We start from the raw sequence: 18,176 nt of genomic DNA, 5'->3' as shown, positions 1-18,176 counted from the left end.
AAGAGAGAGGGTGTAAGTCTAATCCTTCCCTACCAAGCAGCTCCGTGTGCAACCCCGGGGGTCGGCCATCGAACCCAACTTCTCTTTCTCACGCAGCGGCGATGTCACTTCCAGCCTCGAGCGGCTGACCACGTGTGTGACCCCGGGGTTGCCATCTTACCCGACTCCATTCCCGCCTTCTTCATCCACCTCTCCCAGTGCGACCATGTGGGCAACATGGGGGCTACCATCTTACAGAACCAGCTCCCTCTCCGACAGTGACAGTGACCCAGTACTGGCATTCATCATTTAAGATCAAGGCAGCCCTCACCTGCTCACCCACTCGATGATGGAGATTGAGGTAAATGGGAGACGAACTAAATGCCTGTTCGACAGCAGAAACTTCATCCACCCAGACACTGCTCACAAACTCTCTCTTCCCGTCAGTCCAATGAGCAGCGCGATATCAATGGCCGCAAAGGAGCAATCTGCCGAGATCTGCGGTATTGTATAAAGTCATTAACGGTATGGGGTAAATGTTATGACAATTTCCATTTACTCTTCATGCCTCAACTCTGCGCACCAATGCTTCTAGGGCTGGACTTCCACACCCAGTTCAGGAGTGTCACCATGGCGTTCGGGGGGCCCCAGCTCACGGATCCCCCCCACACCCCCGGCAGCCAGTCCCCATCTTCAGTCTCTCCACCCTCCGCATACCCCCACCATTGCTGTTTGAGAACCTGACTAAGAGCAGACACTACAGCGCTGAGGTCAGGGTATTCATAAAGTCCGAGATGCAGCAACTCCTGGCAGAGGGTGTCATAGTGCCCAGCTTCAGCCTGTGGAGAGCCCAAGTCATGGTGGTAAGGGGCAGAAGTAAACTCTGTTTAGTGATCAACTACAACCAAATGATCAACCACTTCACGCAACTGGACACATATCCCTTTCCCCGGATTGCCGTCATGGTCAATAAGATCGCCCAGTATAGGGTGTTCTCCACTACTGACCTAAAGTCAGCATACAACCAAGTCCCCCCACGCCCAGGAGGCCACCAGTATACCACGTTCGAAGTGAACGTCAGGCTCTACCACTTCCTCCGGGTACCTTTCAGAGTCACCAATGGTGTCTCAGTCTCTCAGAGAGAGAGATCGGATGGTGGACGAACACAAACTGATGGCCATGTTCCCCTATCTAGATAATGTCACCATGTGGTCATGACCAGCAGGACCACGACACGAACCTTGCCAAATTCCTCCACACTGCCAAGTCACTCAATTTGACCTACAACAAGTATGTGTTTAGCACAACTCATCTGGCCCTCCTCAGATGCGTCATGGCACATGGTGTCATTGCCCCCGACCCCACCCACATGCATCCCCTCTTGGAACTCCATATCCTGCCCAACCTCAAGATGCTAAAAAGGTGGGGTTCTTCTCCTATTACGCTCACTGGATGCCCAACAATGCTGATAAAGTCTACCCCCGGTAAGATCCACAACCTTCCTCTTATCCTGGGGAGCCATCACCCAGATCAAGGGAGACATTGCCAAAGCCACGATGAATGCCATGGACAAATCCATCCCATTCCAGGTGGAAAGCGATGCCTCTGACCGCGCTGGCCACCACTCTCAACCAGGCAGGTCGGCCAGTCCAGAGACACGTCATTCCTCCATCAAGAAGGAGGCACCGGACATCATTGAGGTGGTACACCACTGGCGTCATTACCTGGCAAGGAAGAGATTTATCCTGCTAGCTGTCTTACACGTTCAATACCAAATTGCAAGGTAAGATCAAAAATGACAAAATCTTGAGGTGGAGAATTGTGCTCTCCACCTACAACTACAACATCCTCCAAGCTCAACGACCCCCCCCCCCCCATGCGCTATCTCGGGGCACAGGCTCCAGCGCACATCTCAGCCCCTTCCAGTCCCTTCACGGTGACCTTTGCCACCCTGGAATCACGAGATTGTTCCTCTGTGTGAAAGCCCTGAACCTTCCCTTCTCCATTGAGGAGGTCAGGTTGTTGACCAGACATTGTCAGGTCTGTGCAGAACGCAAACTACAGTTCTTTCAGCCCGACAGGTAACACCTCATAAAGGCCACACTCCCCTTTGTATGACTCAGTCTTGATTTCAGGGCCCCTGCCCTCATCCAACAGGAACGTTTATTTCCTGACTGTCATTGACGAGTACTCCAGGTTCCTTTTTGCCATCTCCTGTCCCGACATGACCTGAGCCACCATCATAAAGGCACTCCTCAGCACATTTACCCTCTTTGGGTACCCAAATTACATCCATAGTGATAGAGGGGGAGGGGTCCTCTTTGATGAGGATGAATTGTGTCAGTACCTGTTGGCCACTAGTAGGACAACCAGTTACAACCTCCGGGAAAACGGCCAGGTTGAGAGAGAAAATACCCCACTTTGGAAAGCTGTCCTCCTGGCTCTTAAATCCAAGGGGCTGGTGGTGTCCCATTGCCAGGAAGTCCTGCCGGAAGCACTCCATGCCATTCGATCTCTGTTATGCACCGCTATCAATGCAACTCCACACGAACGCACGTTTTCCTTCCCCAGGAAGTCGGCGACCAGAAGCACACTGGCTCTTACCCAGGACCCATCCTGCTGCGGAAACATGCAAGGGTCACGTCCAACCCGTTGGTCAAAGAGGTGCAGCTCCTACAGGCCAACCCTCAGTATGCCTATGTGGTGTTCCTGGACGGCCATGAGGACACGGTCCCCATCTGGGACCTGGTGCATGTCGGAGACCCCTGCCCTCTCCCCACTCCCTTCAACCCAGATCCTACTTACAGCCATACTGCCCCCGTCAGGAACTCGGTGCAGGTCAGCGACTCACCTCCACCCACCACGCCATACACCCTGGACATTGCTCCAGCTGCTCTGACCACCACGGCTACCCCCACATACAACCAAGCCCCACCTCTGACGGACTCAGCCTCAGACACATGACCGACAATGAAGCCAACCATTATACCACGGGCGGAACTGCACCAGTCTCAGAGGCAAACGAGACCACAAGACCGGCAATGGAGCCAACCATAATACCACCGGCGGAAATGCACCGGTTACAGAGGCAAAGGAGACCACCCGACCGGCAATGGAGCCAACCATTATACCACCGGTGGAACTGCACCTGTCATAGAGGCAAAGACCACCTGACCGGCAATGGGACCAACCATTATACCACCGGCGGAACTGCACTGGTCACAGAGGCAAACGAGACTACAGGACCAGCAATGGAGCCGACCATTAATCACCGGAGGAACTGTACCGGTCACAGAGGCAAAGGAGATCACCCGACCGGCAAAGGAGCCAACCATTCTACCACCGGCAGAAGCACACAGGTCACAGAGGCAAAGGAGGTCACTCGATCGGCTGAGCCTCTAGGACTTTTAAACCAGCGGGGTTCTGTTTTAGAAGAGGGGCTGAATGTAGTGATACAAGTATGTGTATATATGACTGTCAAAGGGGAGTAAAAGTCGACCTGCCTTCATTCGAGCACGGAATCGGGCCAGCTACAAGTCTAGAGTAAAATAAAGCCCATCGTTCCTAACTCTACGGCTTTGGAGTCATTGATAAAGCCTATTACAGAATTCACATTAGGGTTTTTAAAAAGGAAACTGGACAGAAAGGGAACAGTGAAGCTGCGCTCAGTGAAGGGCGGGAGGGGGTGGGGGGTTGGGGCCCGGCTTGGGGAAGGGATGGTCCGGACCCAGTGATGGACAATAAGGAGAGCGCAAATTGAGAGAGAAGATTGCAGCGTCCAACCTTGTAACGGTAACCGAGGGAACATGCAATGAGGCGTCCGAGCCCACACACGCCCCACGCGAAAGCGTCGACGACATCCCTCTTCTGAACTGGGGGATGGTCTTGGGGAACTGGGATGATGCTAGGGGAAGGTTTTGGTTGGGGAGGTGCACCCCCCCAGCCTTTGTCCCCTGTTGAGCCCTCATGTCTTGGTGCAGGGGCATCCTTTGTGATGAATCCCTACCGATCGCAGTAACGGGAACGAGCCAGGACCCTGAGGGATCCCTGGAGTTGGAGGTGTGGGAGCCATCATTGGGCCCGATGCCTATAGCAGAGGACATCTCTTCTGGGCAGCTCCCAACGGATCCATTCTCCCAGCATGGTCCAGGAGAGGGCCCTTCTGCCATTGATCCTGGGGGTGGGACAGTGTCGGAGGTGACGCCAGCAGGTGAGTTCGAGACACACACTGCTCTAATTTGACATGCTGTCTTCTGGTCGCATTCATCCTGTATATCAGATGTTGCCTTAATATCTGACTTTGTTTCCAGTTTTTATTACCCATCCTCCATTTCACCATTTTGTGACACATGCTTAGATATTTCCAAGTGGCTGCTCTTAGATTCTGTTGGTGTTTTGCAGGGTTTGTATTCCCAGCAGCCAAAACCTTTTTGCATAATAACTCCAAAACCAAAAACTGTCCTCAAAGGACAAGTGGCAGGAAATCCAAATGGTTTTCAAACTTGCAACACAAACACAGAAGGAATCCCTAAGTAAGGTTTACCACTTCCAATGGCCTTGATGCTGCTGTTGACAATTGTTTCCATGAGTTCAAAATGCTCGACAGAGCCCAATCGATCCAATCCAAATTCCAATCGAGTTAAATTATAGTGACTTCTTTCCATTATGGTCACTTGGATGATAAAAGAATCTGGTCGTCTCTGACTCATTAAAACCAATTTGTGGTAAAGGTAATTTCAGTTTTTCAAAGTTTATTAAACGATACTAAACATTGTTAACGATAAGTTATTACACATTGTTACAATTTACTAAATGGTCAATAGAAAATGTCAGAAGCAGCATTATTTAACCATCCATTCTGCAGAACAAAATAACAGCATTCAGGCGGCGACATGCTTTGGTTCTGGAGATAACGTCACCAAGGTGCTTCAAAGGTCATGAATGAGACCAAAATCTTCAGGTTGCAGTGATTTTTATTTCATGTCTATCATGGTACTGGTCGGAAAGGCTCCGTCCGTACCAGACAGCCCAGCAAGTACCAAGGGGAAGTGATCCAGGAGATCTGTTGCAGATTAGATGAAAAATCCGATGTACAAGTACAGGATGGGAATTATACAAACACAGCGAGGGCTGGAACTGCAAAGAAAATCCCCATCGGAACAGCAATCTGGACCCCAATCGTCGACACCACCCACAAACAGGAGGGACAAAACCTTATATTCCATCTTCGCAGTCTCCAACCAGGAGCAGGGACTTCCAATTTCGGTTCACCCCCTTTTCCGGGGTCTCCTCCTCCAGCTCCCCACCCCCTTCCCTGCCTTCTCCTGTCAGAGAGAAACCCTCAGCCCCCTCCTCGTTACTTCTCATTTTCTTCCTCTTCTTCTCTCCCACCTGTATCCACCTACTACCACTGACCAAATGCTGCTCCCCCTGGCCCTCCCTCTTTTACTGTCAGGCTACTTGAACAGCGAAGTCCATCAAGCAGTTAACGACAGACATCTTCTGTCTACTTTATGATCTCGACACCAAAGCGCAGCCGCAGACCCGCTGGCTGAATGAACTCCTCCCCACACAGAAAGTGAATTCTCTCCCCAGTGCAAATTCAACAGTTGGCCTGCAGAGAGGGGGTATCGATGAATCCCTTTTCGCATTTGCTGGGAGACAATGGTCTCTCTCTGATGTGAACTCTCTGGTGCCTCCGTAGGCTGCTGGAACGAGTGAACCCGATTCCACACCGGGAGCAGTTGAATGTTTTTTCCCCGGAGTGAACTTGCTGGTGTGCCTGCAGGCCAGACTGCCAAAGGAACCCCTTCCCACAGAGGGAGCAGGTGAACGGTTTCTCCCCAGTGTGAACCCTTTGGTGTGCCCGCAGGCCGGAGAACTGAGGGAACCCCTTCCCGCACAGAGAGCAGGTGAATGGCTTCTCCCCGGTGTGAGCCCGCTGGTGTGCCCGCAGGCTGTAGGGCCGAGAGAACCCCTTTCCACACATGGAACAAATGAATGGTTTCTCTCCCGTATGAACGCTGTGGTGTGCCTGCAGGTTGCAGAACTGAGAGAACCCCTTCCCGCACAGGGGGCAAGTGAATGGTTTCTCCCCAGTGTGAACCCGCTGGTGTGCATGCAGGTTTGAGAACTGAGAGAATCCCTTCCCACACAGGGAGCAGGTGAATGGTTTCTCCCCAGTGTGAACCCGCTGGTGTGTCCGCAGGTTGGCGAGCCGAGGGAACCCCTTCCCACACAGGGAGCAGGTGAATGGTTTCTCCCCAGTGTGAAGCCGCTGGTGCACCTGCAGATTAGAGGACAGACAAAATCGCTTCCCGCATAGGGAGCAGATGAACGGTTTCTCCCCAGTGTGAATTCTCTGATGTTGTAGAAGGTTGGAGGACTGAGAGAATCCCTTCCCACACAGGGAGCAGATGAAAGGTTTCTCTCCAGTGTGAACCAGCTGGTGTGCCTGCAGGTTGGCAAACCGAGGGAACCCCTTCCCGCACAGGGAGCAGGTGAATGGTTTCTCCCCAGTGTGAACCCGCTGGTGCACCTGCAGATTGGCAGACCGAAGGAACCCCTTCCCACACAGGGAGCAGGTGAATGGTTTCTCCCCGGTGTGAATTCTCTGATGATGTAGCAGGTTGGAGGATTGAGAGAATCCCTTCCTACATAGGGGGCAGGTGAAGGGTTTCTCCCCAGTGTGAACCCGCTGGTGTGCCTGCAGGCTGGCAGACCGAAGGAACCCCTTCCCGCACAGGGAACAGGTGAATGGTTTCTCCCCAGTGTGAATTCTCTGATGTTGTAGCAGGTTGGAGGAGTGAGAGAACCGTTTCCCACACAGAGAGCAGGTGAACGGTTTCTCCCCAGTGTGAATTCTCTGATGTTGTAGCAGGTTGGAGGATCGAGAAAACTCCTTCCCACATACGTAGCATTTGAAGGCTTTCTCCCCAGAGTGAATGATCTGGTGATGCAGGAGGCTGGAGGACTGGGTGAACCACTTCCCACACACGCAGCAGGTGAACGGACTCTCCCCAGAGGGAACACACCCGTGCTCCTCCAGCTCCTTGGAGGTTTGAAAGCTCTTCCCACAGTCGGAGCAGGGGAATAGGCTCCCCTTAGTGGGGACACATTGGTGTTGTAGCAGGGTATCAGAGCTGGTGAATCCTTCCCCACACTCGGAACAGGGGAACAGTCTCTCCCCAGGGTGAGGGCAGTGATGCATTTCCAGCAAGTCCAAAGGAAGTTCCTCCTCACCACATTCCTCGCTCTGAAGTGCTTTATCTGCCGTATCACTGGTCACCTGACCCTCCATGGTGGCCAATCATCTGGAGTCCAGTACAAGCACTCAACAGGTGTGGGGTGTCTGTGTGGTGACTACCATGCTCCATATGCAATGATAAAGCTGGGAGATACTATGGAGCAGAGGAATCCAGTTGGAGAGTCAAACCAGAACGTGGCATTTTCTGATGCTTTCTGCCTGCAAACTCACCACTTTTGTCACCCTGTGAAGAGAAGATGGTGGAGTGAGAGGGAGCAAGTCATTCTCTGCAACCGGTATTTCAGGACAACCCATCCTGGAGCCACGGCCAGCAACATGACTAACCGTGGATGTGTCCTGAACTGTGAAGAGGATTAGTACGGACAGGTATATACATGTGGATGAAATTTAGCATAGAGAAACAAGTGCCAAAAGGGATATGCAGCTTCCAACCAATCGGAACCACCCGACCCACCAACAGTCGCCTTACAGACGTGTATCTCAATCATTATCTCCCCAGACAATGTCCACGAGTCAATCATGTTCACTCACAACTGTGCACACCAAATATAAACGGTGGGGGCGATGGGAAAGGGGGTTCTTTCACAAAGATGCTGCTGGTGGCACATCAAAGAGCTGAGTAGGGTCACAGGCCAAATAATGGGGTGGGGACAGGCAAAGAATGGGGAGAGTACACAGACAATAGATAATAGGTGCTCGAGTAGGCCATTCAGCCCATTGAGCCAGCACCACCATTCATTTAGATCATGGCTGATCTTCCACTATCAGTACCCTGTCCCTGCCTTCTCCCCATCACCTTAATTTCCCCTGTCCACAAGAACCTTGTCTAATTCCCTCCTGAACTTATCCAGAGAACCCACCTTTACCACCCTCTGTGGCAAACATTCCACAGACCAACAACTCTCTGGGTAAAATTTTTTCTCATCTCTGTCCTAAAGGGCCTTTTCTGTATTGTTAAACTATGGCCTCTAGTCCTAGTCTCCCCCAACATCGAGAAAATGTAATCAGTTTCTTTTGTGTCCAATCCCTTAATAATTTGATATACCTCAATCATATCTCCTTTCATTCTTCTAAATTCCAACATATACAACCCCAGTTTATCCAACCTTTCTGCATATGTCAATCCCACCATCCCGGGAACTAACCTTGTGAATCTACACTGCACTTCCTCAAATTAGGAGACCAGAACTGGATAGGTGTGATTTCACCAGGGCCCCGTACAACAGCAGAAGGACATCTTTACTCCTATACTCTATTCCACTTTTTATGAAGGCCAACATGCCATTTGCTTTTTCATCTAGATCACATTGCACTTCCCCATCCCCTAACTTGACTCCATTTAAAAAATAATCCGCTTTCCTGTTCCAGCCACCAAAGTGGATAACCTCACATTTATCCACATTAAACTGCATCTTCCATGCATCTGCCCACCCACCCAACCTGTCCAAGTCCCCCTGCATTTTCTGACATCCTCCTTACACTTCACACTGACACACAGTTTTGTGTCATCTGCAAATTTGTTAATGTTAATTTATAACCCCCTTATCTAAATCATTAATATTAATATAATATATATATTTATGCCACTTTAGTTGCCCATTCAGAGCCAGCTCTTCAGTGCTTGACGTCCTGTTTTGCGGAAACTGCCAAAATGTTTGGCCTGGAAGTCAGCCTGAAGAAAACTGAGGTCCTCCATCAGCCAGCTCCCCACCATGACTACCAGCCCCCCCACATCTCCATCGGGCACACAAAACTCAAAACGGTCAACCAGTTTACCTATCTCGGCTGCACCATTTCATCGGATGCAAGGATCGACAACGAGATAGACAACAGACTCGCCAAGGCAAATAGCGCCTTTGGAAGACTACACAAAAGAGTCTGGAAAAACAACCAACTGAAAAATCATTAATATTTATGGTAAACAACTGAGGAGTGAGCACCAAGCCCTGGGGGACCCACTTGTCATATCCTGCCATCCTGTTAACCCAACTCCTTGTTTCCTGCCTGTCAACTAATTTTCTATCCATGTCAACACCCTACACCAACACCATGCTCTCTGATACTGTTCTTGACTTCCTTTGCCACCCACAGATCCCCTTTGCTCGCCTTCGAATCTTTCTTCCTCATTGGAATGAACTGGTTGTGTACCTTCTGATAAGAGCCCAGAAATCCCTGCCATTTTTGTTCCACTGTTCTCCCAGCCAGGGGAACCTTCCATTGTATTTTGGCGAGCTCCTCCCTCCTGGCTGCTCAATCCCCTTTATTCATCTGTAATACTGGTACTTCCAACTTTTTTTCCTTCTCCCTTTCGAATTGCAAATTAAAACTCCCCATATTATGGTCACTATTTCCTAATGGCTCCCCTACTTCAAAGCCCCGGATCAAATCCACATTGTTATTAAAACAGCAAACCCAGAATTGGAGTCCATCACGAGCTGCTCTAAGAATGTATCCCAAAGATGTTCTATAAACTCAGTTTACGCAGTCCTGCACCAGCTAGATTTTCCCAGTCTTCCGAAATGTTGAAATCTCCAATAACAACTGTATCATTACCATTCTGACATGCCAATCGTAACTCCTCATTTATTGCCTCCTATATCCAAGCTACTGTTTGGGGGCCTGTGTATGATTCCCATTATAGTCCTCTTGTCCTTGCAATTCCTCAACTCTATCCAAACCGTCTCTACCTGCTTTTATGTCACTCCTTTCGAGGGAGTGAAAATCATTCCTCATCATCAAAGCTACCCCACCCCCTCTACCCACCTGTCTGTCCTTTTGATAGGGAATATACCCTGGAATATTAATTTCCCAACTCTGGCCCTCCTGCAGCCATGTCTCCGTTATCCCTATAACATCACACCTTCCAATATTCAGTCGAGCCTCAAATTCATCCATTCCATTTCTTATAATCTGTGTGTTCATGTATAATCCCTTTCATCTGTTACTCCTCACACACACTCACCTTGTTACCTGATGCACTTGGCCAGACTTTCCAATTCTTTTCTGCTCCTTCTGCCTTTTGAATTTCACTACCTATCTGAACTATTCCTATCCATTGCCCGATCACTCAGGTTCCCATCCCCCCATCAAATTAGTTTAAACCATACCCAACAGCTCTATTAAACCTGCCTGGCAGGATATTGGCCCCTTTTGGGTTCAGGTGTAACCCGTCCTTCTTGTATAGGTCATGCCTCCCCCAGAAGAGATCCCAATGGTCTAAGAATCTGAACCCCTGCCTTCTGCCCCAGCCCTTCAGCCACACCATCATCCATCTGATCTATCCATTCTTGCCCCCACTTGCACTCAGTACAGGTAGCAATCTCGAGATCAGTACCCTGGGGGTCCTGCCTCTTAGCTTCCATCCTAACTCACTGTAATGCCCCTTCAGAACCTCCTCCCTTTTTTCTCTATGTCACTGGAACCCACATGTACTGTGGGTACATGTACTGTGGCTGCTCTCCCTCTCCTCTCAGAATACTTGGCCCCGATTTGAGATATCTCGCAACACACCATACGGGTCTATCCATCAAGCTCACAGAATCCCTTGTCTGTACCCCTGACAATGGAGTCCCCTATGACCACTGCCTTCCTCTTCCTTCCCTTCTTCACCACAGCACCAGGCCCAGTGCCCGTGACCTGGTCACTGTGACCATCCTCTGTCAGGTCATTCTCCCCAACAGCATCCAATACACCTGTTACTGAGAGGAAGAATCACAGGGGTGCTCTCTACTATCCTGGTGTTTTTCTTCCCTTCCCTGGCAGTTGCCCACTTATCCGACACCTCCCTTTTCTTTGGCTTGGCTTCACAGACGAAGATTTATGGAGGGATATGTCCATGTCTGCTGCAGGCTCGTTGGTGACTGACAAGTCCGATGCGGGACAGGCAGGCACGGTTGCAGCGGTTGCAAGGGAAAATTGGTTGGTTGGGGTTGGGTTTTTCCTCCTTTGTCTTTTGTCAGTGAGGTGGGCTCTGCGGTCTTCTTCAAAGGAGGTTGCTGCCCGCCGAACTGTGAGGTGCCAAGGTGCAGGGTTGAAGGCGATATCAGCCCACTGGCGGTGGTCAATGTGGCAGGCACCAAGAGATTTCTTTAAGCATTCCTTGTACCTCTTCTTTGGTGCACCTCTGTCTCGCTGGCCAGTGGAGAGCTCGCCATATAACACGATCTTGGGAAGGCGATGGTCCTCCATTCTGAAGACGTGACCCACCCAGCGCAGTTGGGTCTTCAGCAGCATGGATTCGATGCTTGCGGACTCTGCCAGCTCTAGTACTTCGATGTTGGTGATGAAGTCATTCCAATAAATGTTGAAGATGGAGCGGAGACAGCGCTGATGGAAGCATTCTAGGAGCCGTAGGTGATGCCAGTAGAGGACCCATGATTTGGAGCCGAACAGGAGCGTGGGTATGACAACGGCTCTGTACACGCTGATCTTTGTGTGTTTCTTCAGGTGGTTGTTTTTCCAGACTCTTTTGTGTAGTCTTCCAAAGGCACTATTTGCCTTGGCGAGTCTGTTGTCTATCTCTTTGTCGATCCTTGCATCTGATGAAATGGTGCAGCCGAGGTAGGTAAACTGGTTGACCGTTTTGAGTTCTGTGTGCTCGATGGAGATGTGGGGGGGGGCTGGTAGTCATGGTGGGGAGCTGGCTGATGGAGGACCTCAGTTTTCTTCAGGCTGACTTCCAGGCCAAACATTTTGGCAGTTTCCGCAAAACAGGACATCATGCGCTGTAGAGCTGGCTTCTGAATTGGCAACTAAAGCAGCATCGTCTGCAAAGAGTAGTTCACGGACAAGTTGCTTTTGTGTCTTGGTGTGAGCTTGCAGGCGCCTCAGATTGAAGAGACTGCCATCCGTGCGGTACCGGATGTAAACAGCGTCTTCATTGTTGAGGTCTTTCATGGCTTGTTTCAGCATCATGCTGAAGAAGATAGTAAAGAGGGTTGGTGCGAGGACGCAGCCTTGCTTCACGCCGTTGTCAATGGAGAAGGGTTCGGAGTGCTCATTGCTGTATCTGACCCGACCTTGTTGGTTTTCGTGCAGTTGGATAACCATGTTGAGGAACTTGGGGGGGGGGGGGTGCATCCGAGGCACTCTAGTATTTGCCAAAGCCCTTTCCTGCTCACGGTGTCGAAGGCTTTGGTGAGGTCAACAAAAGGTGATGTAGAGTCCTTTTTTTGTTCTCTGCACTTTTCTTGGAGCTGTCTGAGGGCAAAGACCATGTCAGTTCCTTTTTTTGCGCGAAAGCCACACTGTGATTCTGGGAGGACATTTTTGGCGACACTAGGTATTAGTCTATTAAGGAGAATCCTAGCGAAGATTTTGCCTGCAATGGAGAGCAGCGTGATTCCCCTGTAGTTTGAGCAGTCTGATTTCTCACCTTAGTTTTTGTACAGGGTAATGATGATGGCATCACGAAGGTCCTGAGGCAGCTTTCCTTGGTCCCAGCAGAGCATGAAAAACTCATGCAGTTTGGTATGCAGAGCTTTGCCGTCAGCCTTCCAGATCCGTAAGGACCTCATCCAGCTCTAGACTCAAGGGTTGTTGAGGGAGCTGGAGCAGGGCGGATTCTTGGACTGAGCGGTTGGCACTGAAAAGGGATTGGAAGTGTTCTGACCATCGATTGAGGATGGAGATCTTGTCGCTGAGGAGGACTTCACCATCTGAGCTGCACAGAGGGCTTTGGACTTGGGATGAGGGGCCGTACACAGCCTTTAGTGTCTCATAAAAACCCCTGAAGTCGCCAATGTTGGAGCTAAGCTGGGTTCGTTTTGGATCTCCCGGAGTTTGCTCTGAAGGTGGCTGCATGCGAGACGGAAGGCTCGTTTTTTCTCTGGCCAGGAAGGCTTTGCAAGGTGAGCCTGGTGGGCAGATCGCTTCTTTGCCAGCAGCTCCTGGATTTCCTGGTTGTTTTCGTCAAACCAGTCCTTGTTTCTCCTGCAGGAGAAGCCCAGTACCTCTTCAGTGGATTGCAGTATGGCCGTTTTCAGCTAATCCCAGAGGGTTTCAGGAGACGTGTCCATGAGGCAGTTTGCATCCTCGAGCTTTGCTTGGAGGTTTGCCTGGAAGTTTCCTCTCACTACGTCTGACTGTTAGTTTCCAACATTGAACCTCTTTCTGGGGGCTCCACTGTTCTTGAACTTTGGCTTGAAGTGAAGGTTGAGCTTGCAGCGAACAAGCCGGTGGTCAGTATGGCATTCCGCGCTGGGCATGACCCTGGTGTAGAGCACATCTCGTTTGTCTCTTCCTTGCACCAGAACATAGTCCAGGAGGTGCCAGTGTTTCGATCGGGGATGCATCCAGGTAGTCTTCAGGCTGTCTCTCTGCTGGAAAAGGGTGTTAGTAATGACAAGCCGCTGTTCTGCGCAGAGTTCCAACAGGAGGCGCCCGTTGTCATTGCACTTGCCGACACCATGCTTGCTAAGGCTTCCTGGCCAGGTTTCTGAGTCTTTGCCAACGCGAGTGTTGAAGTTGCCAAGGATGACAACCTTGTCGGCTGTAGGCGTGCGTTAGATGAGGTTGCGCAGATCAGTGTAGAACTTGTCCTTTTCTGCTGGTTCCGCCTGAAGGGTTGGAGCATAGACACTGATGAGAGTGATGCATGCGTCGCTTGTTTTCAAGGGGGAGTCGCATGGACATGATCTGGTCAGAGTGGCCTGTTGGGAGGTTTTCGTGTTTGGAGGCAATGAAGTTTTTGACCATGAAGCCAACACCAGATAGGCGTTGTTCAGCCTGAGGCTTGCCAGACCAGTAGAGTGTGTAGCCCACGCCGTGTTCTTGGAGGCTGCCTACATCTGGGAGGCGGACTTCGCTGAGAGCGGCTATGTCGATGTCGAGTCTGAGGAGTTCATGTGCGATGAGGGCAGACCGATGTTCAGGTCGGTGGCTGTCAGCCTTATCTAGCATGGTTCTGATGTTCCAGCATGCTAGCTAGTTTGTGTGCATCTTTTGAGGGGGAGGACGTGGACCTGACCTCGGGCCTGCGCAAAGGAGCTTTTAGGTGGAGTGCAGTGTGCACAGTACTGGCCTGACCCTTTACACCCATGGTTTGTGTGCCATGGCCAAGCAAGCTGGGACGTAGCAGCGAGGTCCTTGGGTTGTAGGTTTTATAATCGGAGTTGCTTAACTGGGCTGAAGAGGCCTGGCTCCCCCTTTAGGTCGAACCATTTCTGGAGATCTATGACCGCCGTCCACAGTTATGGAGTGGTGCGCCCTGGAATCGGCCTGTGTGCGTTTACTCCTGCCGGGGCCGAGTAAAGGGATGCAGCATTGGTTGAGGATCAGAAAGAAAATTTCGAGTAGAATTTTTTTTTTAAGACTGGAGAGAACTCTGCAATGGAGTTCACAGTTGTTAGTGTTTAGACTATTGGTTTTTGAGGTGTGTATTAAAGTCTGAAATACACTAAACCGTTCTCATTGACCGAGCCCGGGGTTCGGTTGCCAACGGTCGGGCTGTGCGGGCTGCCGGGGTTTGCCTGGCGACGGCGGCCTGTGTTCGGTGCTCAGGCAGGGTGCGGGCGGGCCCGAGGTCAGCGGTGCGGGCGGGCCCGAGGTCAGCGGTGCGGGCGGGCCCGAGGTCAGCGGTGCGGGCGGGCCCGAGGTCAGCGGTGCGGGCGGGCCCGAGGTCAGCGGTGCGGGCGGGCCCGAGGTCAGCGGTGCGGGCGGGCCCGAGGTCAGCGGTGCGGGCGGGCCCGAGGTCAGCGGTGCGGGCGGGCCCGAGGTCAGCGGTGCGGGCGGGCCCGAGGTCAGCGGTGCGGGCGGGCCCGAGGTCAGCGGTGCGGGCGGGCCCGAGGTCAGCGGTGCGGGCGGGCCCGAGGTCAGCGGTGCGGGCGGGCCCGAGGTCAGCGGTGCGGGCGGGCCCGAGGTCAGCGGTGCGGGCGGGCCCGAGGTCAGCGGTGCGGGCGGGCCCGAGGTCAGCGGTGCGGGCGGGCCCGAGGTCAGCGGTGCGGGCGGGCCCGAGGTCAGCGGTGCGGGCGGGCCCGAGGTCAGCGGTGCGGGCGGGCCCGAGGTCAGCGGTGCGGGCGGGCCCGAGGTCAGCGGTGCGGGCGGGCCCGAGGTCAGCGGTGCGGGCGGGCCCGAGGTCAGCGGTGCGGGCGGGCCCGAGGTCAGCGGTGCGGGCGGGCCCGAGGTCAGCGGTGCGGGCGGGCCCGAGGTCAGCGGTGCGGGCAGGTCGCCGCCGGACGTCCGAGGTCCTGCTGCCGCCCAGGGGGCCTGAGGACCCGCTGCCGCCCGGGGGGCCCGAGGACCTGTTGCTCTAGTCTAGGGGTAACCTCTAGTCAAAGGAGAGGAGACACCTCTAGTCTAGGGGTAACTACCTCCCCGTATGTCCTATCAACCACCTCCATTCTCTCTCGAACAAACTGCAGGTCATCAAGCTGAAGTGCTGAAGGCCTGTTGAACTGGCCTTGGACCGTACTGGTGGAAGCTGTTCCCCTGCACTGCCTTACTACCTGCTGCCAGTCAGCTCCCTTCCAGCATCGGGTCTCGGGACATGCACCCTGGTCTCCTTCAGGAGCTCTCGGGTGTCCGCAGGCTCTCAGCACTGTCCAAGGCACTCAACATCTTCTCACGACAGGAAGGCACAACAGCAAGTGCACTTTCTGAGAAGACGGTAGTGGACAAGGTTACCAGCCATTTTATGTCATTTTTTACAGGAGCTCTATAGAAGTGTCTCGGCTGGCTGCCTCAGTGTGGCATGGTTGCTGCAGAGAAATGGATCGGAGGTCAACCTGCAGGACCATAAGAGTGACAGAGAGGACCAATGGAGTCTCGTTCACCCCCCACCTCCCCTTTGTCATGATCTTCCAGGATCATTGTCTGAAGGAAAATATTACATGTCCAGAGGACCCCAAAACCCAGCAGCAAAGATGTGCACCAATACAAAGGGTTACTTAAACAAAAGTTGCTTTTAATTATCTTTAAACATGAAAACAGAATCACACTTTTACTTATCTCTATTGGTTTAATTAACCCCCCTCTAATTCTTAGCACATGTGTGAATCAAAGAAAAGTTCTGATTCACACTCCAATCTCATTGTTTGCAGCAATTCTTGTACTGTGCACAGAAGTTAGCTTGAATAAAGTTCACCAGGCTTTGATTTTTAACGGGTAAATGGTTACCACTCAGGAGGGTTTTTGTTGGTTTTCAGAGTTTTCTCGTTCCAGGACAGCCACTCCAGTGTCTTGCTGACCAAACTTGCCCCCTTCAGGGTTCTCCAGTTGATAACCTTTTCTTTCAGGTCACCACAGAATTCCTTCCTGTTTCATCTATTCCAAGGGAAACACTGGACAGCCAGCCCTCTCCTTTGACCAGGCCGTCTTCCAATGCTTGTCAGCTTGTTCCTCTGGAACCGAAGTCTTTGTCTCTCTCTCTCTCTCACTCCCTCGCACTCTGAGAGCAACGCTGTTCTGCCTCTGCCTGCAAAGATCATATCCTCTTCCAGGCAGCAAACTGTTTTCCTGACAAAGCTGCTGCTATATGTTTCTATTTTGTTGCCTCTTGCAAATAGCAGTCCATCATGAATCTGTGAGCACTCGGCAAAACTCCTGCAAAAATTCTGTGTTTTAAATCGTTTGTGTGCGATCTGCTCTAACAAACTCCCCAAATTTATCTCCCAAACCCCTCCATATCCTCTGTCACAGAATGCACAACATTATTGAGGACCCTTCCACCTGCACACAGCGTCTTTCAGCTGCTCCCGACGGGGAAGAGAAACGGCTCCTCCCCCCTCCCCCTCCTCCTCCTCCCCGCCCCTACAGGCCCGAATGTTGGGGGACGAGGCCCCGCCCGCACCTTGGTGCCGCTCGACCCCCTCCCCAAGGACGCACTCACCTCCCGACAGCACCGGTTCCAACAAGGATCGGGCCTCCGTCACGAGTACCGACCATTCAGGGCAAGTCTCACCTCCTCCTCCGTGGACCGACCCACTGCTGAGAAAACGACGCCCGCTGGCCCTGTGACGTCAGCGCGCACACGCCCGAGCCGGGGCAAGTCGTCACGTGACGAGTGGGAACAGAGCGGGAGGGAGCTGTCAATCAGAGGAGCGGCCAGATATGCCATGGCAGTCTGTCCTACCCCATTGGTAGTGAGGAGGGTCCCCACTGGAAGGTTTTATATACAGGAGTCTTCCCGCTTTACATTGAAGACTTGGGGTGGTGGGCTGTAGTTTGTCATCGGTTTTCGAGTCGATTTATGGAATCACCAGATGCCGGTCCTTCATGTAACTTGGATGAGACAGTATTTCACATATACATATATGGAATGTGCAGGGTTGCAGCCCCTATTCATATACTGAAAGGGGTTGCTCCTAAAGTTTTGGCTGCATTTCATCCCCACACACCTGATATTTGGGCACCCAGTGCAGAGGGGGGATGGTCAGCTGAGGGATATCCTCTTTGGTCTGATGTTGGGCCTGGCCAAGATGGCCATTCATAGGTCCAGACAATGGGCAGTCGAGGGTTCAGCTCAAACTGACTGCTTACCCCATTTCCGAGGGTACCTTCATCCCCCAGTGTCCTTGGAGAAGGAGCACTCAGTGCTTACGTGCACTTTGGAGGGTTTCTGGCAATGCTGAAATGCCAAGGGCTGGATAGTATTGTGGACAAGAATGATACTATTTTAATTTAACATGATGCAATGTACATAGATGGACTGAAAATATAGTCATAACTGTCCTATTTGTCTTTGATGAAAAATAGCTTGTATTACAAATAAATATAAAGTTTATTAAAAAGGGGTCAGACACAGAGTGAAACTCCCTCTGCACCATCCCATCACACACTCCCAGTGTCAGTCACAGAAAGAAACTTCCTCTGCACCGCCCCATTACACATGGCCAGGGTCAGACACAGAGTGAAACTCCCTCTGCACCTTCCAATCACACACAACCGGGGTCAGACACAGAGCGAAGCCCGGTTGCATTGAATTTGGAAGATG

General features: G+C 51.9%; 1 protein-coding gene across 1 annotated transcript; it reads right to left on the bottom strand.

Moving 5' to 3' along the window:
* Positions 1-4,713: 4,713 nt before the first annotated feature.
* On the bottom strand, positions 4,714-17,201 carry LOC138761532 (zinc finger protein 227-like). The gene is made up of 2 exons (XM_069933823.1): positions 17,073-17,201; positions 4,714-7,469 (listed from the first exon to the last, which is right to left on the bottom strand). The coding sequence occupies exon 2, from the start codon at positions 7,277-7,279 to the stop codon at positions 5,582-5,584; it is 1,698 nt and encodes a 565-aa protein (XP_069789924.1). The 5' UTR covers positions 7,280-7,469; positions 17,073-17,201; the 3' UTR covers positions 4,714-5,581.
* Between the last annotated feature and the right edge of the window lie 975 nt (positions 17,202-18,176).

Source organism: Narcine bancroftii, chromosome 4 (genome assembly GCF_036971445.1).
Source record: "Narcine bancroftii isolate sNarBan1 chromosome 4, sNarBan1.hap1, whole genome shotgun sequence".
In the NCBI taxonomy this organism is placed as follows: domain Eukaryota; kingdom Metazoa; phylum Chordata; class Chondrichthyes; order Torpediniformes; family Narcinidae; genus Narcine; species Narcine bancroftii.
Note: the sequence above shows the minus strand (reverse complement) of the source record. Positions and strands in the feature narration are given on the sequence as shown.

Excerpts from the sequence above, each read along its gene's own strand:
- LOC138761532 (XM_069933823.1), bottom strand. The coding sequence starts at position 7,279 with ATGGAGGGTCAGGTGACCAGTGATACGGCAGATAAAGCACTTCAGAGC.